This window comes from Cibotium barometz, chromosome 43 (assembly GCF_041138505.1).
Source record: "Cibotium barometz isolate CiBa-2024 chromosome 43, ASM4113850v1, whole genome shotgun sequence".
Taxonomy (NCBI): Eukaryota; Viridiplantae; Streptophyta; class Polypodiopsida; order Cyatheales; family Cibotiaceae; genus Cibotium; species Cibotium barometz.
The window spans coordinates 38,427,312-38,446,676 of record NC_141088.1 but is presented as its reverse complement, the minus strand read 5'-3'; the positions used below and the strand labels follow the sequence as shown (position 1 = coordinate 38,446,676).

General features: G+C 42.6%; 1 protein-coding gene across 7 annotated transcripts; it reads left to right on the top strand.

The window, feature by feature from the left end:
• The first annotated feature begins 6,990 nt into the window (after positions 1 to 6,990).
• On the top strand, positions 6,991 to 15,309 carry LOC147613893 (CAAX amino terminal protease family protein). Of its 7 annotated transcripts, none has more exons than XM_086781893.1 (5): positions 6,991 to 7,230; positions 7,495 to 7,556; positions 13,668 to 13,814; positions 14,010 to 14,074; positions 14,551 to 15,189. In XM_086781893.1, exons 1-5 carry the CDS (start codon positions 7,095 to 7,097, stop codon positions 14,699 to 14,701), a joined length of 561 nt encoding a protein of 186 aa, XP_086638019.1. In that variant the 5' UTR covers positions 6,991 to 7,094; the 3' UTR covers positions 14,702 to 15,189. The 7 variants fall into 7 exon arrangements, with proteins under 7 accessions (XP_086638019.1, XP_086638021.1, XP_086638020.1 ...); XM_086781895.1 differs by having other exon boundaries at positions 6,994 to 7,230; positions 14,514 to 15,148; XM_086781894.1 differs by having other exon boundaries at positions 6,994 to 7,230; positions 13,668 to 13,809; positions 14,551 to 14,756.
• The last annotated feature ends 4,056 nt before the right edge of the window (positions 15,310 to 19,365 follow it).

Sequence of the window (19,365 nt, the reverse complement as noted above, 5' to 3'; positions counted from 1 at the left end):
TCTGTTTATGTAGTCTCGGATGGTTTCACCATTCTTTTGTTTGACATTATGTAGTTGCGCTCCACTAGACTCCATCTAGTTCCCTGATGAGAATATTCAACCTTGAAGGTCTCTTTCAAGGTTTCAAAGCTGGCCTTGTCCTCAGCTTTCAAGGACCTAAACATTGGCTAGCTTTACCATCTAGGGTAAGGTGAAAGGCACTTACCTTAACTTGATCTTCCACATGGCCAAAGGCTTCACAGATCTGGTTGAACATCTCCAAGTGTGGGATGCTCCAAGTGTGGGATGGGGTCTCCAGTCCCATCGAATTTAGTGATTAGATTTGAGATGTTTGCACGTTTATTCTGCTCTATTTTGGGTCATGGTGCTAGTGGCATGATGCCCGCAACCACCCCCTCCCTATTTTCATGGCTAATCTTAACATTTTTGGTGTTAGCCCTACCATGATACTACTAAAGCGGGTGCTGGTTAGGGAATGATTGGTGAAGGAGCGGTGCCATGCAGATAATAGACCATTAGAGTCCCTTGTCTCATGGGTGGGTTGGACTGTGCCCCTTGTGGACCCATGTGGTACCCTAGGTATGCTCCCTGTGGTGGTGGGTATTGTTGATATACAGGTGGACTGGGCTGATGAGACGGGGTCGAGTAGGCCCTTTCTCTCTGGTATGATGTTTCCAGCTTTTGGGAAGATGGATCTGGTCCTGGGTTTTGTATGGGTCTCTGGGCCCTGAATGAATTAGCCACCCGTGAGACAGGCATGGCTCTCCAGAGCCTAGTGGTTGAGTCTGGGTCTGATGGCTCTCGCTTTTCCCTATTTCCACTCTAGGCTCTAGAAACGGCGCGGGCTCACTTTCCTGCTGATGTTCCATACCTCTCACCCTGGGTTATGGCTCTTCCGACTGTGTGTTACCCAGAATAAAGTTACAGAGCCTTGAAGCAAGGCTTCTGTGTGAATGTGTGGAGAGGTAGGGTCTTTCTCTTAGACAGGTGGTCTGTCCATACACTGAGCTTTAGGTTCTCCTGTTTCCAGGTCGGGAGTTTCTTGTCCCGTGCTAGGATGGTCTTTGTTCTCACTGGTGTTGTCAAGGATAATCACCGTTGGCTCCAAGTGGTATAGACAGATGGGTCTAACCTTATGAGAGGGAGGGAGCTCATGGAGAGTTTATATCGTCAAAGAGAGGGTTGTTGCTCACCAATTTACCCAAACATAGGTGCATAGATGTGTGGAACTACTGTGCAGAACTTCATGTGAACAGTCCTTTTTTTTAAATGATATGACCGTACACTTTAAGATGGTACATGCAGACGCTTCAAAAGGGAAGGGGCGTACGCTTCTCAGGAAGTAGATGGTGTGGGTGTACGCTTCCTGAATGACACTGACGTGGCTTTAAGAAGGAACGAGTATATGCTTTTGGTTGGAGATGGTACATGCATGGCAAGCAAATGGTACGGGTGTGGTAAGTTTGCCATGAGCATACGCTTTAGAAAACAGAAATGGTATAGACGTGGCACAAATGGCACAAACGTATGCTTGCTGTACCCAGGGCAAAAGAGAATGATAGGGGCATGGCTTCAAGAAGAAACGAGCATACGCTTTTGGAAAGGAATGGCCGTGGCATTTCCAGATTTTTTAGAATTTCTCACTACCACCTACAAAATTCTCTAACAGTGCAGTTGTACCCCTTGGTTAAATGCAATTTATGCCTACTTGATGTAAATATTCTCTTTTTAATACTAACTACCAAATTAATGGTGGCTGAAGATTTTTCAAGATTTGCCAAGGAGGAATAGAACAGGCGTGGCAAAACGACCGTGTCCTGTGTGAATCGAACAGGCGTTCGCTTCTCAAAGGTTCATCCAGAATGGGATTTTCACCTTGTTTCCTCCTTTGATTTTTGCAGATTCATGTATCTTCCCAATGTTTTTTGGATTTTTGTTTTGATAGGGAGCTAGAGCTAGTCTCTAGCTACCTATTGATGCCTAGAATGCGTAAAGAAACCTAACAAGTTAAGATTAATTTGAAAATTAAACTATGGTGCAAACTTAATGAAAGATGAACAAAAAATAAAAAATTCTATGAATGTCAATGGTTAAGATTGAACACTTACTTGTGTCTCCCGCACTTGGTGAAGACCTCGATGCTCCAATGCTCCGGTTGACCTCCATGGCTCCATGAAACACCATTAAAGAAACAAACAACAAACTCAAACACAAGCAAACAACCGGTGGATTTGCACTCCAACCAGGCTAAATGAGGACTCTTGCAAATGAAATAAGTGGAGGACCCTAAGCTAAGTGCTATCCCCGACAACGGTGCCAAAGGTGTTAATCCAAACATATAACCTTGCACACAAGAGAGGGAGAGAAGAAGAGATACAACCATGCAAGGTACGAGTCGGAGATGTGCACTTAGCTAACCCTAATGAGGGTTAAATCCCCTTTGTGAGGCCGCTAAGGGCTCACTCCACCACCACTTGTGTCACCCACGTGGAGATTCAAGAGCTAGTTGAAGAGCAAGAAGGAGGGAGCTATGGACAGCTCAACCTTCACTCCATGCCACATGCATGCAAGAGGGACCTTGGTAGAGAGACAAGAGAGGGGAGAGTAGAGGAGAGGCTAGATCATCACCATCCCCAACATGCATACACCACAACAATCAAGCATGCAAGCATCACTAATACAATCATGCATCCACAAGCGAGAGCGAGAGAGAGAGAGGCAAAACTCAAATGAGAGTAATGGGATTGTCCCTTTTCATAGTTCATAAAATGTCTTATATACAAGAACTCTCATTTTACAATGGCCGGCCACCCATTTACAATTGGGGGCCCAAAACTAGCTTCCTAACTTTATGTACATCTCTTTCCTATGACTAGAATTACACAAGCCATAAGCTCGATCATCCCATATCTCTTTTATCATTAAGCACTTTGGTGTGGTTACAAAAAGATAAGTTATAAGAAGCGTAGCCATGCTTGAAAAATAATGTTAACCGGAGTGGTTAACAGCTGTGAGATACGAGATATGGAAAAAAAAAGTGATGCACCCATTGTGAAATATGCAAGTGAAGTGCATGCTTAATGGGCGGAAGGTGTGTCCTTGTGTGTATAATTCTCCACCTTGAAGATTTCTCCAACTTACGTGCTTTCTTTGACATTTACTCAATATACCTGTCCTTGGGAGTCAAGATTATTAAATTATTGAGGCATGGCACAACAGACTTTACCCATAGCTAGGATGCAACTAGGTAGCCTATGTGGCTCAAGGTATTGGTGTTATCAAGCACTGGTGGAAATAGAGGCAATGTGGATCAATGGGTGGCAGGGTCAAAGAAGGCTACTGAAGATTCCTGCTAGTTTGAGGAAGGTCCAAGCGATGGGTCTTACCATGGGCCAAGCTTGCACTGGCCATGGTCTCCCCGTCCAAAAATGTACTTGGTGTTGTACGACGATGAGGCTTAATGCTCATGCTTGAGATATTAGTGTCTATTGATGTGTCTATTAGATGCAGAGCCCATATGTATCTTACAGGTGTCATGCATGGGCATTGGACAAAAGGTGGACTCATGTAGAAGCTCCTTTTGGTGAAAACTTCAACACATCGCTTGCTTCTTGGTTCTCATCTTCACCATCATCTTATTAGATGAGTCTTCCTCCCTATTTTCAAGTTTATTTTCAAGGATTGGTAACCTTTACTTTTGTAAATGTGATTGGTTTCCTAATCATGGACTAGCCTTACATCTCTCATGTAAGGCCTTCTAAGGATTATAGTGTATGGGTCTCTTCTCTGAAAATCTATCACCATGAATGTGTGATGGAAGCTTAGCCTAAAGGTATTAATCTTTGCATCATCCTGAAGGATATGCAAAGGTTTAGGTGTGTTCCTATAGGCAAGCTTGACCACGCAGTTTGTGTGCCTAAGTGGTGGGATTTCCTAGGTCTCCCAGCAATCCTTGGTGATTATGCTAATATAATACGAGCACCACCATCTAAGATTATAGAGACCATTATGCCTTTATAAAAAAAACAATAGGTAACACAATGTTCATTTCATTGCTTTCAAAGTAGTGTCCCAGCTTGTTTAATGTGGCATGACTCATAGAAGTGTGGACTCTTAAGTTCCTAGACATCCAATTGGATAAGTCTCTCCAAAGCTTAAAATTTCCTTATAAAACAAAACTTATTGGGACTTGAAATTATGAGGATAAGAAGGTTGTGAGGTCCACTATGTTCCTTGTGCATTATTCGCGCTCACTTGGTTTGTAGACACTCGGAGGTGTGCTTTGACTTGCCAATGTGCACTGATTCTTCCCTTAGGAGGCAATGCCTCTAATGGGATCAAAATGAAGTCATCACCTATCACATCAAAGAAAATATTGTGATAACTACGATGATCCATGGAAGGCCAACTTTCACCTCCCCCATTGTGTCCTCCTTCATTACATCTAGCAATGTGGAATCTGGTTGGATTGTTTCAAAGGCAGAGGCTCCAGAACTGGCTCTTTTTATAGCTTCTTAAGAATGGCCATGGGTTCAGCTAGGGCCTTTGTTACGCTCTTAGGTTCCCTTACTGGTTCTATGATTGACTCTTGAATGGGGCCAGAGATATGATTAGGCAGGGTTAGTGGTCTATACTTGACCACTTGCTCAAGCACAGGCTCTCGTTCGGTCTAAATCTTACAAGCGCTTGGGCTTATTTCATTCACTCCTTCTCCAATATAGGTTTGGGGTACTCTTTGAGTTTCTTTATAAGGTTTGCGTAGTCAATGGGTTTCTTCTCTTTAGAAAGATCTAGTTTGAGTGAGAGCTCCCTTGAGGTCTTTGCAAGGGAGGTAGCTTCGAAGCTATCATTTGAACCACTTTCAATGGTCATGGCATTGTTGCCCTTGATACAACTAATCATACATTGCATTTTTGGGTGCTATTTAATGTTTTCTTCTTTTGGACCTCCGGTTCCCCAATCCTTTAACCTTTTTAGGGGCTACTGCAACCTTTAGGGCTTGCGCTTCAAACTCTCTATTGGTTGTTGGCTTCAAGGTTGAGGCACTAAGCTTTCTACTTCTTAGCTGCCTTTGGATGTTTCCTTGGTAGCTTCCCTTGTCTTGGTTTGGAGCCTTTGATGGCATTAAGGGGGATTGTATGAATAAGTCTTACTCATAATGGGGGGTGTTACAGACATGAGCTAGCTAGACAATACAATAGGAGGGTGGAGCATTGATATCTAACACCCCCCCTACAATAATATTCGTCGGTACATGTATAAAAACACTTATTGCATGGACTAACACCGCATCTTTTTGTATGCACGTGTAGTAGCTTATTTTAACACAAAGCATCACACTTAGAGATGATGGCTCTACATAGAATTAATAGTTATATCTTTTCCAGGGAAAGTTTATGGGCATCACCAATGTCAATTGTAATGGCTATCTTTATGAATGAAAGTTCATACTATCTTCTCTTTTGTCTTTTGAAATGTGAGAGTAATGATGTTTAAATCTTCATTTCTATTTACTTCAATGATTACCAATAGTATTTGTGTCAATTGTAAAAAGATAACTAATTGTCCAATAATTGATAAATGGAAAATTAAACTAGTCCATTTGGGTTAGCAAATGATACAGTTGAGAATGTAGCTAATCTAGTTAAATAACTAATAGAAAACTGGAAAGCTAAACTAGCCCATTTAAGATAGCAAAAGGCACCTTCGTCCTTACCCAAAGAAATAAGAGTTAGGAAGAGTCTTAATGAAACTTATAATCAAGCTTAGGGTGTATTTTTGACATTAACAATACCTTTTAAGGTGTGCATGGTTTATTTCTAGCATTGGGGATGTGCTATAGCCATCATCCTCTATAGCTTGGTGGGTGACTTGCACAACTAATTTCCAAATGGCATCACATAGTCCATGGTTGAGTGATTATTCTAGAGACAAAACCCTAATATGCCTTAAAATATAGTGAAGGTTCTAGCCTATCAGCGTACAAACTTGATGGTCAATCATTGGTGTAGACAAATATTTTTTTATGCTCTCCAAAGTTAAAAGCTTGGATTTGTAATAAACTTGGGCCACTAACTATGCATCACTCACATCATTTCCTACTCAATAGATAGATGAGCTCATCAAAGTAGCTTCAATAGTTCCACTGCTTTGAAATGCATTGGTGACGCTAAAGTCTTAAAGAAAAACACAAAGGTGTACCAACTCTTTGCCCACTTAGTCTAGGTTATATGCCACATTAACACATTATGAAATGGGGTAAGCAACTATTGAATAATGACCAATGTATCTACATCAATCTAAATAATCTCCATGCACACGTGAAGTGCATACAAAATCAAATAGGAGCTTGACATTTAGCCCTTAGACAAGCTTATAAGATGTGTCATGAAAACATGCAAAAAGCAAGCCGAGGTGGATACACTGCTCATGACAATATCACACCAACTGAAAAGTTTGAGCAAGGTTCAATATAGTTTATTTTCTTTTAGCAAATTGGATCTCACAAAAAGGAGAGTTGAAAAAACAACAGTCTAGTCTACATCATGGCATGTTTGTGGAGTAGCAAACGTGCAACATTGGTAGTTAATGTAGTTCAAACTAGATGAAGAAATGGTGGAAAGTCAACACCCTTGAAACACCATTATTCAAAAGGATGAGACACATAATCACCAAAACCTACTTGCACCCTTATTTTAGCCATCATAGTGAAATCATCAATTTCCACAATGCCCATCGAGGTCAAGCATGTAGGAGTGCCTCCCCAATGTAAATTTGGGAGGGTGGATATAGTCCATCAGCTCAACAAACGTGCCATCCACCGTGTAGGTGTGTGACTAGCATCGAACTTGGGTCCCTATCATGGAACCTGACCGTTCTACCAGCCCAACTACACACCATTAGGCTACCCCCCCTCCCTCCCCATGTAAATTTCACATAATGTGAAGTGCCATTTGAACTATGACTAAAGGCAGCATTGTGAAAGGTCATACTAGGTGATTTTTTTCCCCTTACCCTTCTTCTCAACAGTAAACCCCATCTTTGAAGGGATCCTTCAAATTTTAGACCTGCGATTGAGGCCACCGAAGGAGGCCATGGCTACCGGCCAATCGCTTCTTCTGCCCGGCCACTGCCCTTGGCCATCTTCAGGTGGTGCGGGGAGGCAGGTGAGGAGAGGTCCTTCGCTTCGCTATTTCCGTGTTGTTGCAGGGAAACCAGATCTCTACAGAGGTGGGTCTGCTGCGTTTCTTGCACATTCAAATGTGCACACGTGCGCGCGTCTGTGTGTGTGTGTGTGTGAGAGAGAGAGAGAGAGAGACGTGTATGTGTGTGTGTGTGTGAGTGTGAGAGAGAGAGAGAGAGAGAGAGAGAGAGAGGTCTTCCGTGTTTCTTGTCATACAATATGCACACGTGCGCGCCTCTGTGTGTGTGCGTGTGTGTGTGAGAGAGAGAGAGAGAGAGATTGATTTGCCTCATTTGCTCTTCCTTTGGCAGTAATGGGTATGGCCTTGAAAACTGCCAGGAATGTTCTAGAAGCCGGAACTAAGCTAGTGCCTGTAAGTCCTTCCCTCCCTTTTTTATTTCTGTTAAAAAAAGGTTGTTAGCTACTTGATTAATTCTTTTGTTAAAACGGGTGAAACAGAGCTTGTGCCTGGAAGCTTGGCAGCTGAGTTGCCAGCACTACTCCTGTTGCTAAGAATAGGTGTGGAGCCTGAGGCTCGTTGCCTTCAGAAACGTGACATTTATGAACTTTAGGTTACCGCAGTCCCTTTCGTTGGCGTCAATGTGAGAATCATGAACTCTAGGTTACCGCAGTCCCTTTCCTTAGCTTCAATGTGAGAATCAACTTGTTTGTCGAAAATGTCCTCTTCATTTTTGAGTGACATCAAAACCATACTTGATTTGAAAAGTGATTACTTTATGCTTGCTCTTAGACTATGTGGGGAAGGCCATTGGGGGGCCTTTCCCGTGAGGAATATGGGTGAACAGCAGCAGCTGCTAGACCTTCTTCAAGGAAAAGTTCGATTGTTTGTTGCCATCATGGGCCCTTGAAGGGAAAGCAACTGGGCAAGTCGTAATCTGAGCTGACAGGATCCCTCTTAATAACATTTTTGAATTTATGACTCCTTGCATCTTCCCTCGACCGAATACTTATCATGGGATTGCGCATTGCACACTACTTGGAGGTTATTCTGGGAAGGCATGTTGGATCATGGATGTAAGGGGGATCATGTGTGGTAAGTCCAAGGTTGAGGACCCCACAGTGCACACTTGCAGCAGGCTGACCAGCTCCATGGGAGATAAAGTTGTTGTCTGAATTAGGTCGCAACTGGCAGTGCTTTATGCAAGGTGACATGCATTGATTTGGTAGTGTTGGCTGAGCATAGCTGTGTTTGCTACAGATGGTCCATTTTGTGGTGGTATATGTGAACACAACAAGCATTACTTCTGACCTCTTTTTAGGGGCTTGCATACAAGGTCTCTTTGATTGTTTGTGATTGCATATAAGCAAGCCATGTTGGAACTATGGTAGGCTAGCATACCAAGGCAATGTTGGTGTTCCAAACAAAGCATGCATGTTGGGTTTGTGGCCACCTCATGAGCATCAATTTTACTTACAATGAATGCTTGTACCGGGCACTATTGGAGGCATTTGGGTGCCAAAGAAGCCTGAAGTTAGCGTTATTGTAGACTGATTTATACATTGATTTTGGCCTTGCTTTGGGCCATCTCTTGGACTCAAAAGTTGGCATTTAGTGGTGTGCTTTATTTTCATGCTATTGGCACCTATTTGAACATTACTTTGAGCCATCTTGAGGTGATGCTCGTGGATATTCGGAGGCAAAATACCATGCAATGTCTAGGCAAAATATCATGCAAACAAAACAAGTCGCGCATGCAAGTGAACTTCACAGGCAAATGCTTGTGCGCGATGATTTGGATTAAATCTCCCAACTTGCCATCTTGTACACCAAAACTGCCGCGACCATGGGTACCACCCATGGTGGATGCAAATGCTGTACTCACTAGAGCCATTGCCCTCACATGAGCCCAGCTAACACCAGGATCACCAACCCTTCCATGAGTTAACATACTCATCGAACAGAGTCACCAACTCTTTTATAACTTTATGCAGACACTAGGGTCACCAACCCTTGCATGAATGCATAACTACAGTAGTTAGAGTCGCCAACTCTTCTTACTTAGAGTCACCAACTCTAATTACTCATTAAAGTCACCAACTTTTACATGAGTGAATTCATCATGCTCCAAGAAATCCTTTTGCATGGCACATATCTTTGGAGGATTGTGACACTATCTATGCCCACAAGTGATTGTTTTATCTTGTTACTTGAGCCCACCTCTCCTCCAAGGTGTGTGGTCAAAGTATCAACACGCGGAACATGTGGTAGCGTGGACGTGGCACTCTGTTGGTAGGGGACTTCTGTCCATGTCGAGGATCATGTGGGTTGGCACATGTTAGTGTGCCTTGAGCTTGTTTGTGCTATGGAGGAACGACACCTGTTTGTGTGCCTTGAGCTTGTTTGTGCACTGGAGTGACACTTGTTTGTGTGCCTTGAGCTTGTTTGTGCAGTGTTCGTGTGCCTTAAGCATGCTTGTGCTCTGGAATGGCACTTGTTTGTGTGCTTTGAGCTTTCTGGCTCTAGACTAGCTCCTGTTTGTGTGCCTTAATCTTTTTGGCTCTAGACTAGCACCTGTTTGTGTGTCTTGAGCGAGAGTTACGCACAAGTACGAGAGCGCCAGTATTGTGCGTGGTCTTGAAACACTTCCATTGAGAGAGAATTTTGGATATTTGTTTATGGGACTGTTTTGTCTTGTCCATTTATATGTGACATGATTAGGATATCTGGACTTATGGGATTGTATTGTCTCGCCTATTTATTTGGGACATGGATTCTTACAGGTATATTGAATTTATGAGATCGTCTCGTCTCGCTCACTTGATGGGATATGATTATATCTTGGATATATGGCTTGAAGCTTAAAGTTGCAGACAACGTTTAAGAAGCTGGGGAGGATGTCACCAGCCTGGACATTTCCTAGTATGAAAGGGGTTTGGTGGACTGGAGGACATCTAAATATTTGGAAAGTATAGACTTTGGAAATGGGGATTATCCTGGAATACAAAGGATCACTCTCCTAAAATTTAAGAAAGTTGCTATTTTTGACCCGCCTCCAATGGAAATTTTGTTCGCGTTATTACATCTCGAATCGAGCAAATACCAAGAGTTGCCAAAGTACCTATGACAAATGGGCTACTAGGTGGGATATTTTTAGAGATAAAGTTTATGGAAGGACACATCGCTTTGTTTGGATATGTGGCAAGAAAGTCGATCAAAGAGAGACAAGTGGTCTCACACTTGTGATTTCAGCTATTGTGTGGCTTTCCACTTGTCATTATAACCTTCTCTTGCCATTTTAGCTTATGGGAGGCACAAATCTATAAATTGAAGCCCTCTCTCTTCATTTGGAGCAGGCTATCTCTTGCTGTAGGCTCTCTTCTACCATGTTGGCTGCTCGCCTTCTTGTCTACATCACTCTATGGAGAGTCTACACTACTTCACTCCCTCTACAAAAGCCATTGTACCAAATGTACCAGCTGTTGTATTGATTGTACCAGCCCATGTACTTGTTCTACCGGTTACACCAACCCTTGTACCTATTGTATCAGTTGTACCATTCCTTGTACTTGTTGTACCAATTGTACCAACGGATGTACTGGCTGCATCAGCCACTGTACTTGTTGTACGAGTTGCTGTACCCGCTGGAATGAAGATTGTATGAGTTGTACATACCCATATGGTTCTATTATAGTAGAGACAGAGAGGTATTTATGGTGCTGAATATTTGCCGTTTTTCTGTAAGAGTTGGAAGGCTTGGTCATTGGGGAAGATAAGTACCCTTGACAGGTATATTGGCTTCTACATACATACTTTATATGAGATGGACAGTCCTATTGTACATTTGTTTATGGTTATGTACAAGGATAAATCCTGCAAGAACCCCTGTTATGGGTGAGCCCTCAAAGCTAGTACATATTTCAAATACTCCTTGGTAATAAAATTATCCAAGGGGAGGGGGGGGTGGGGTGTTGGCCCATTCCGGTCCTAGTGTAGCGTCATGTGTGCAAGCGTCTATTTTCAGTTTTCAGTGGATGTTTTCAATTTCTATGTTTTTTTTCTCCGAGAATCCAATTTCTATGTTTTATGCAAAGCGATTATGGAAATATGTCAAGGTTGTGGCCATGTTTCATGAAAGCATGTTAAGTAAGCATTTGATGGTATCTAAAACTGTGTCAAAGTCCTTAGTCCCCTAGGTAAGTGAGTTGCAGCCCTGCTCCCTTACACAGGGTTGGCCTACTCGGCCACCTTTGTTTCGTGTGAGAATAGCTAGAGCTAGGCAGCTCCCTACTCCATCATTGTTTTTTTACTAGCAAATTTAACACACGATTGGGATGTTGGGATTTGGAGTCGTATGTGTGCGTGTCCATCCTGTGTCCACCAATGTGTGTATATGTGTGAACACCTATCTAGGTGTGATCCCCTCTTATATGTGTAACTGTGCTTATATGTGTGTGAACCTACTCTTATGAGTAGATAAGATAAGTGTGTGTGGCCTAAGCAGTGATGTGACTGCAGGTGACATGTGTCACTGACTTATGGTTTCTTATGGTTTGTGTAACGCTGCTTGCCAAAAGCATGTACTTGGTGCAAGTTCTCACATCAATCAAAGCTAATCATTGTACGTGCAAATACTCTCGAGCTCTCTCTCTCTCTCACTCTCTTTCTCTCTCTACATCACATCATGGACATCTTTCATCTCCCTTAGTTGTGCAAGAAACCTAAACCTAATTCTATTCTATTGCCATGGTATTAGAGCATGTGTTTTTTAAGGGTCTATTCTTCTACTGCTTCGCATCTGTCCGTCATCAACATCATTCACCTTAGAGCTCTACAGGCGACTCGTTTTAGGGTTTTTGGCTTCTCATGCAGCAGCACTGAGTGCCTTTTTTTTTTGCCTTAGCATGCTGTTACTTAGTGGTTGTGAGCAGCTTGACGTCATCACCTATGGCAGCTACTTAAGTCAACACGCCTTTTGCAGCCGACCTACTATACTGTCAAGCTTGTCTCTTGCTCACTTTCACGTTTCTGTTCACACAGTTGCTCCACTTGGTGACTCTACCTCGTCTGCCCCTATTTGTATCTCTTGTCGGCGAACACAGCTCCACTTGTACCTGTAGCACGTGCATTATGGAGATCCCAGAGATTTCATCCTTTGTAGCTAGCTTTGTGTAGCAACTTGGAAACCCTAGCTGTTGAAGCTTATGTTGCTCGCCCTCGATTGCCCTCGCCTAGAGCTACTCGTTGTGGTCGCCATCAGCTTCTCATCTGTGTATGCCACAACAAAGGTAAACGATAAGGCTTTCCAAAAAAATTTAGGTGTGTAAGGTGCTTGCAAAGGAACGCATTAGCCTTGTCGGTGCTATACGTATAGATTCAATAAATTAGGGGCTTTCAGACTTGGGCCTTTTTACAAATTAAGTTGAAATAATCTAATTAAGGTTTTCCTCAAAATCAATAGATTGAAGCCTTGCACTACCCATAAATTTGGTGGGTTTTGCCAAATCGGCCAAAATTGGACTTTTTGACAACACATTGAAGACTCCATAACGCCATGGAAGGGGCGGTAACTTGGAAGTTGTGCCAAAAGTGACTCCGTTTCTCTGACACACGCTCGGAAAGCGTCTGAACTTCCAAAAATAGTTTGTAATTTTCTGTGTTGTGCGTTCGTGCGTGTGTTTCCTTCCACCTTTATTATTTTCTGTTTATTTGTGCGTCATGGATTTTCTGCTAGGGATGTCTCCCAAAACAAGATGTAACAATCTCCTGTGTGTTTTTCTGTGTTTGTTATATGTTTGTACCGCCTTATGTTATAAAAGGCTCCTCTATCCGAGTCTATCCCTATTTAGGTCCAAGGGGAGGTTGATCTTTGAGTAGACTAATGTAAGTTAAAGTCGTGTGTGGTCAAAGTCCATTTGCAAGCTTGACTGTGATTTGTTGCATCATGTCAGGTATGGCCACTGTGATCTTTTGCATCGCGTGGTGCTAGTGAACGCAAATCACCGTGCCTATTGAAGGTCTATCTTGATACATCTCCACCTTCGATTCGAAGGGGGGTTTGTTGGGATTTGGAGTCATATGTGTGTGTGTCCACCTTGTGTGTAGTCACTAGTGTATAGGTGTGAACACCCCTTATATGTGTGAGCCTACTCTTATGAGTAGATAAGATAAGTGTGTGATCTAAGCAGTGATGTGACTACCGCAAGTAACATGCGTCATTGACTTATGGTTTGTGTGAGTCAAAAGGTGGGTGCTTGTCTACAAAAGCATGTACTTTGTGCAAGTTATCACATCAATCAAAGCTAATCATTGTACGTGCAAATACTCTCTTGAGTGGTCTTTCTCTTTCTAGATCTTTCTCTCTCTACATCACCTCATGGACATCTTTCATCCCCCTTAGTCGTGCAGGAAACGTAACCCTAACCCTAATCTGCTGACATGGGAATCTATTTGAGTAGAACTATAGTTAATAGTAATATCACTCTTACTGTCCTTAAGAAACTCAAATATTGAAGTTGTGTGTAGCAAGGAAGCAGCATGTCGTGTGCGACATGGAGCAGATCATCAATTGATGCTGATGGCAAGGAGGTATGCCCAGAGAATGGTACAGACGAAAGCACCAGTACCAGCACCCGTCTCAGCAAAGAATCATGGCTTATAAGACTATGTAAGGCAAGGTTGTGTTTAAGTTCATGCTTTTTTTTAGTGTGCTTACAGCATGTAGGTGTTTGTGATATGTTCTGCTTGCTTATAGTTTATGCATCTCTCTCTTCTGTGGGCTTATTGTGGGCACATTTAATAGCGTATTTGGTCACTTAAACTGCTTCTTCATAAATTTAACTGGTATTGTATGTGGTTCTCTTGTAGTATTCGGATTCTCGAAGACTGAGAAGCCTTGGTTGGTTCCATGGACATCATTTACGATCATACAGGTGCCTCCTCTGCTCGTTTATATCAAAAGTGTGGTAGATTGTCTATTTCTAGCTGCAAGAAATCAGTATTATATACTCGCACATGCACATGTATACCTACGTACGTATGTATTCACAGGCACACACAAGCACAGGCATATCATATATGTAAATGTACATTTATATTATGTATGTGTATATGAGCATTGAGTATTCTAATGTGTATGTGCACATGCACGTATATGTATGTAAATAAATGTATTTATTCCAGAATCCAAGCATTTACATAAGTACATCTTGTCATATCATATATGTATATGTATAGTTATATTATGTATGTGTATATGCATATTCTTATGTGCATGTGCACCTGCACGTGTATGTAAATATATGTATTTATTCCAAGCATTTAGATAAGCACATCTTGTGAGGAAAATACTTATCAATACACGCCGTGCAGGTGATGTTCCTCTGGTTCTGCACCTTTTGGTTGGTAGGTTCCTGGATTATACCCTTCGGAGCCCACTACATTGGATGCAGCAAAGATACTTTGACATACCGGGGACAAGCTCTTTACAGTCTCATCACAGACATTGCAGAGGGAACTGTTGGTCTTGGCATTCTGCACAGATGCTTGGCTCGATTTAAGCCTCTTCCAAGAAATTGGTTTCCTTTCAGTTGGCGTGGCCAATGGTACATTCATGTACTCCTTGGCTGCTTAACATTTCCGGTGGTAAACAGATTATCACAAATAAATCTAGAACTGCTTCCCTTCCCATCACCCTTGACAGCCTCCTATGAGCAGTCTATCATGGCTCGTGACCCGATTGCATCAGTATTATATGCAATTGTAGTATCAGTCTGCTGTCCAATATGGGAGGAAGTCATATTTCGGGGTTTTCTTTTACCTTCCCTAACCCGCTACTTGCCCATGTGGGCTTCTATCCTTGTAAGTGCGGTTGTATTTGGCTTGGCTCATTTCAATGTGCAACGCATGCTGCCCCTCACCTTCTTAGGTCTAGTAATGGGCATAATGTTTGTAAGATCCCGGAACTTGCTTTCATCAATGCTTCTACATAGCTTGTGGAACGGATTTGTTTTCCTTGGATTATTAAGATAGGGAGATTACTCTGAAACTAATTGTAAAAAAACCACAGCATTCTTGCTCATTTTAAAAGAGGCCTGCAGAATTGAGTATTATATAGATGGAATGCATCGTTAAATTGTGGGGGGGTCCCCTCTCTCTCCCTCTCTCTCTCTCTCTCTCTCTCTCACACACACACACACACACACGTGTGCGTGCATGCGTTCTTGTGCATGTGCGTGACACGTGTGCGTGTGTGCACAAACAGTAGAAATCTACCCTAGTCTAATGCTAGTTTGGTAGCCCTATAGGACCTGAAAGTGTCCTTTTTTAAGATGTGCAATATGTTTTTTGCTAATGTGAAATTTCTCCAGTGAATATTTCTCTAACTGTGTAACATACATGACAGGACTTGAATTTAAAATAGTGAATTTGAGAAAATGCAGGCAAAAAAAAATCTAGTTTGAACTTGAATCTTTTTCTGGGTCATTACTACATAGAAAACAAAGATTGGTGGTTGCAAAAAATCACTTTAGTTCACAAAAAAAGTAACAATTGTATACAGACCTTGGTTATCTATGTTTCTATATACACGAGAAAATGTCAAAGTCTCTCATAATGCTTTCCACAACCACTTTAGATAGTTATGCATGAACATATATTCAAAACCTACGATGCCCTATAGCAAACAGCAAACAGAAAAAGTAACCGTGTTAGTAAAATATTTTATTTTACTAAGGGATAATAGATTTAAGTCCACAAGCTATGTAACTACGAAAATAGAGTCTGAATATCTAAAGAGTTTATTCCAAACAAAAGAGAATTATTACATTAACATGTAATGGGATAATATGATATTTCAAAATTTGACACATGATGTATGTGGTATAAGTTTATAAAAGCCCCTTTGTACAACTCCATTCTTCAAGCTTTCTTTATTCCTCTTCAGCGCCTTGTTTTTTTTAGAACTGTTACAGAGTTTTTCATGCTACTCTTCTCTAGGAATTAAATCTATCCATAGTTAATGCCATTAGAAGTTATATACAATAGATAGAATGTTGCAAGAATTCTTCCAAGATTGGCACCAAACATGACATATAAGTGCCTTGGAGCACTCTTATGTTCCACTACCAAACTCCCATGCCTAGTCAAAGTGCTAACTCAGATCTTTCTCGCACATGAAAGATCTGAACAGAGACCACCCCAAAAGGTTAGTTGGGTCCACCACCTAGACCAACTCTGCTGCATTAGCCGGACTGGAAAGCTTTGGGTAAATACATTCAGTTCGGTCTCAGCTCGGTCACAGCTCCTCCTGCTGCAAATCAGCTCTCTCTCTTCTCTCTCTCCTGAACGGAGTCAGGGTTTTGCCGGACGGAGCTCAGTCTCAGCTCCTCCGGCTGCAAATCAGCAGGCACCAGATCAGAAAATCTCTGTCCTGAACGGAGTCAGGGTTTTGCCGGAGGGAGCTCACCCTCTCATGTGCGCAGGCTATCTGCCTGCCACCACCACTGCCCGTCGCCTACCATTGGGCGCCAACATCTCTGCGCTCGCCTGCCCCAAGCTAACCTCACCCTTGCACCACTAGCGATGATAAGGCCATTATTGACCGTATTCTCCACCGTTTTGAGTTTCGACCTGAGATCTGAAGGAAGACGGCTTGGGCTTCGACTTTGTCTGTAATTGGCTTGGTGTGGAGAGAGGGGGACGCGCTTCTTGTAGTGGTCTCCCCTCTCCGCTCCACCCTGCACCTCCCTTGTCTTTCTCCTGTCATCCACAATAGCTCGCGAGCTCTCAGTTTGTCCCAGTTGAAGGCTGTCAAAGGAGGTCTCGCATTTTTCCACAGATCCAGCTTGTCAAATGGACATTGTGCACATTGAAGAGAATGATCATTACCCCTTTGTATCATTCAATCTTTTCCATGTGATAACAGGGAGCTCTAAGATGACAAGCTCAACATCTCTACAGCTTATGATTTGACCCGCCCCAACAACAACTACAATGTCTACTATGATGAGATAGTGGTGGATCTAGATCTTGAGAAATTTGTGGGATTACAGTCACAAGGTGATCATTCCACCACTGTTATGTCTGGGTTTCCTGGTGCTATAAAACACCTACATGGAGGTGGGATGGGAGCCACATTGCCCAATATGATTGTCCTCGAACGTGTCCAACACTTCTTGCATAAACAACAACAAGCCATGGTGAATGATCATATCTTGGGGTCTTTTCAGAGTTTTTGCATCGCATAGGGTAGTACAAACTCTTTGCCTGCAAAGGCATGACTCATGAAAAGAAGGTGTGCAAGCTTTGAGAAGAGAAGGCCAGATGTGTGAGTGGCTTAGAGAGAGGTCTTGTATGGTTGTGAGAGAGCACTGGTGAGTTGGGTATGAGTGCCTAAAAGAGAGAGGGCAAGGTCTATTTTCTTCTAAGGTTTAAACTCGTTAAATGTAATCAATTGTGAGTTACATGCTTATCTTCTTTTATGTACATGCATTTGTATATTTGTATGTGTGTGAAAGCAGGAAAGTCAAGAGTGCAAGCGTGCTTTGTGTGTGAAAGGATGAGAGTAGGGTAGGGAGGATGAGAGAGCTTGAGAAGAGAGCCTCACATTTGTAGTGCACACTCGTGGATAACAGAGGCTTTGAAAGACCCATTGAGAGAGCAAGAGAAGGGGAGAAAGAGCAAGCATGACTTCATTGCTACCACAACAAATGTCAGCCTCTCCACCGTCACCAACTTTACACTTCAAGTCAAAGCCATTGTGCCCCTACCGTCGGCAAGAATCCACCGCCGTGAAGAAGCCCACATCTGGCTCCGGCATGTGGCGATCAACACAATATCGATCTCCACCAGACAACTGGTAAGTGAAGGTAAAACACTTCTCACCCTCATTTTTTTTCTCTTATTTTGGCTTCCCAAATTGAGTGGGTAGAGCCCTCCCTACTACGAAGGGTAAGGTCACCTAGATAGTCTAATTGCCAAACCACCTGCATACCCAAAAGAAAATCCCACTACCACCACCGAACTCAAATCAGCTTCTATTTAGAGTAGTTGGATCCTTGCAAGTTTTCGGTGTGCAATCAATCCTCTTCACTCACACATCCGTTCTCCACCGGCACACACTCAGGCACATAGAGGACCGCATCCTTCCTACCTTGTGGTTCATCCGGCACCGATACATGCACCCATGCCTTTCGTTGTCGCACCCAACCTTCTCAACCACACTTATCAAGGCACTCTAACATTTGCATCCCATTTTGTATGCAACATCCATTCCCTATGTCAAGACTTTAAATGCTAGCCTTCGATCCAATTGTCTTGCCTTGTCTTCTCTTCTTCATCAAGTCTCGTTTCTCTTATCCTCCATGAATCACAATTCCGGTGTAGAGGCACACTTATAAGGGCTACTAGCTTTCCATCTATGCACGAAAAGCTTGGACTTTGTGAAGATGGCCACCAGAGAATCCTCCATCTTGCCCACCCAAATCGCAGTCTATAGAGTTCTTAGATCCATGCACCTAAACGAAGATCTTCACACACACCAACGATGTTTCAATCAACCACACTTTACATCTCCCTCCAAGGCACCCAAATTTCCTAAATCCTTGCTAATGAAGCGAGGTATAGATGTCCAAAAGGTCAAAGCAACTCTGCATGCCTAAGATTGTCATTTTCTGGCAATCCCAAATTTCACCCCAAACAGTGGAAGCACTATGTACTACGTCCCTTATTTTGGCCGACACATTGCCATGCTTTAAGCATAAGCAGGTTGAATAGCCACCAAAGTTTCAAAAAGAGGCTTAAGAAGCACCCAAATCCATTCGTCCATGTTTGACATACCACCCACAATGTGCAATCTACCAATGTACTTGGCGAGACTAGGTATCCTAAATTCTTCCATTCTCCTGGCAACATAGCTTCCTTCGCACCCACCTTATTAGTGAGCATCATTATACATTAACAACCAATTCCCTATCTCAAACCATGTGTAAGAGTCAAAGAAAGCAAAATGATAAGTGTCGAAGAAAGGAGTGTTAGAGTTTTCACTGGAAGGAGCTTCTACACAGGTCCACCTTTTGCCCGCATGCCAGCTACAGTATATCCATAGGCTCTGCATGTAATATGCACATAGGCATTGTTCTTTTATTACCCTATATTGAGCCATTCAGGTACATGCGCAAGCCTAGCCCATGGCATGACCCATCGCTTGGACCTTTCTATAATC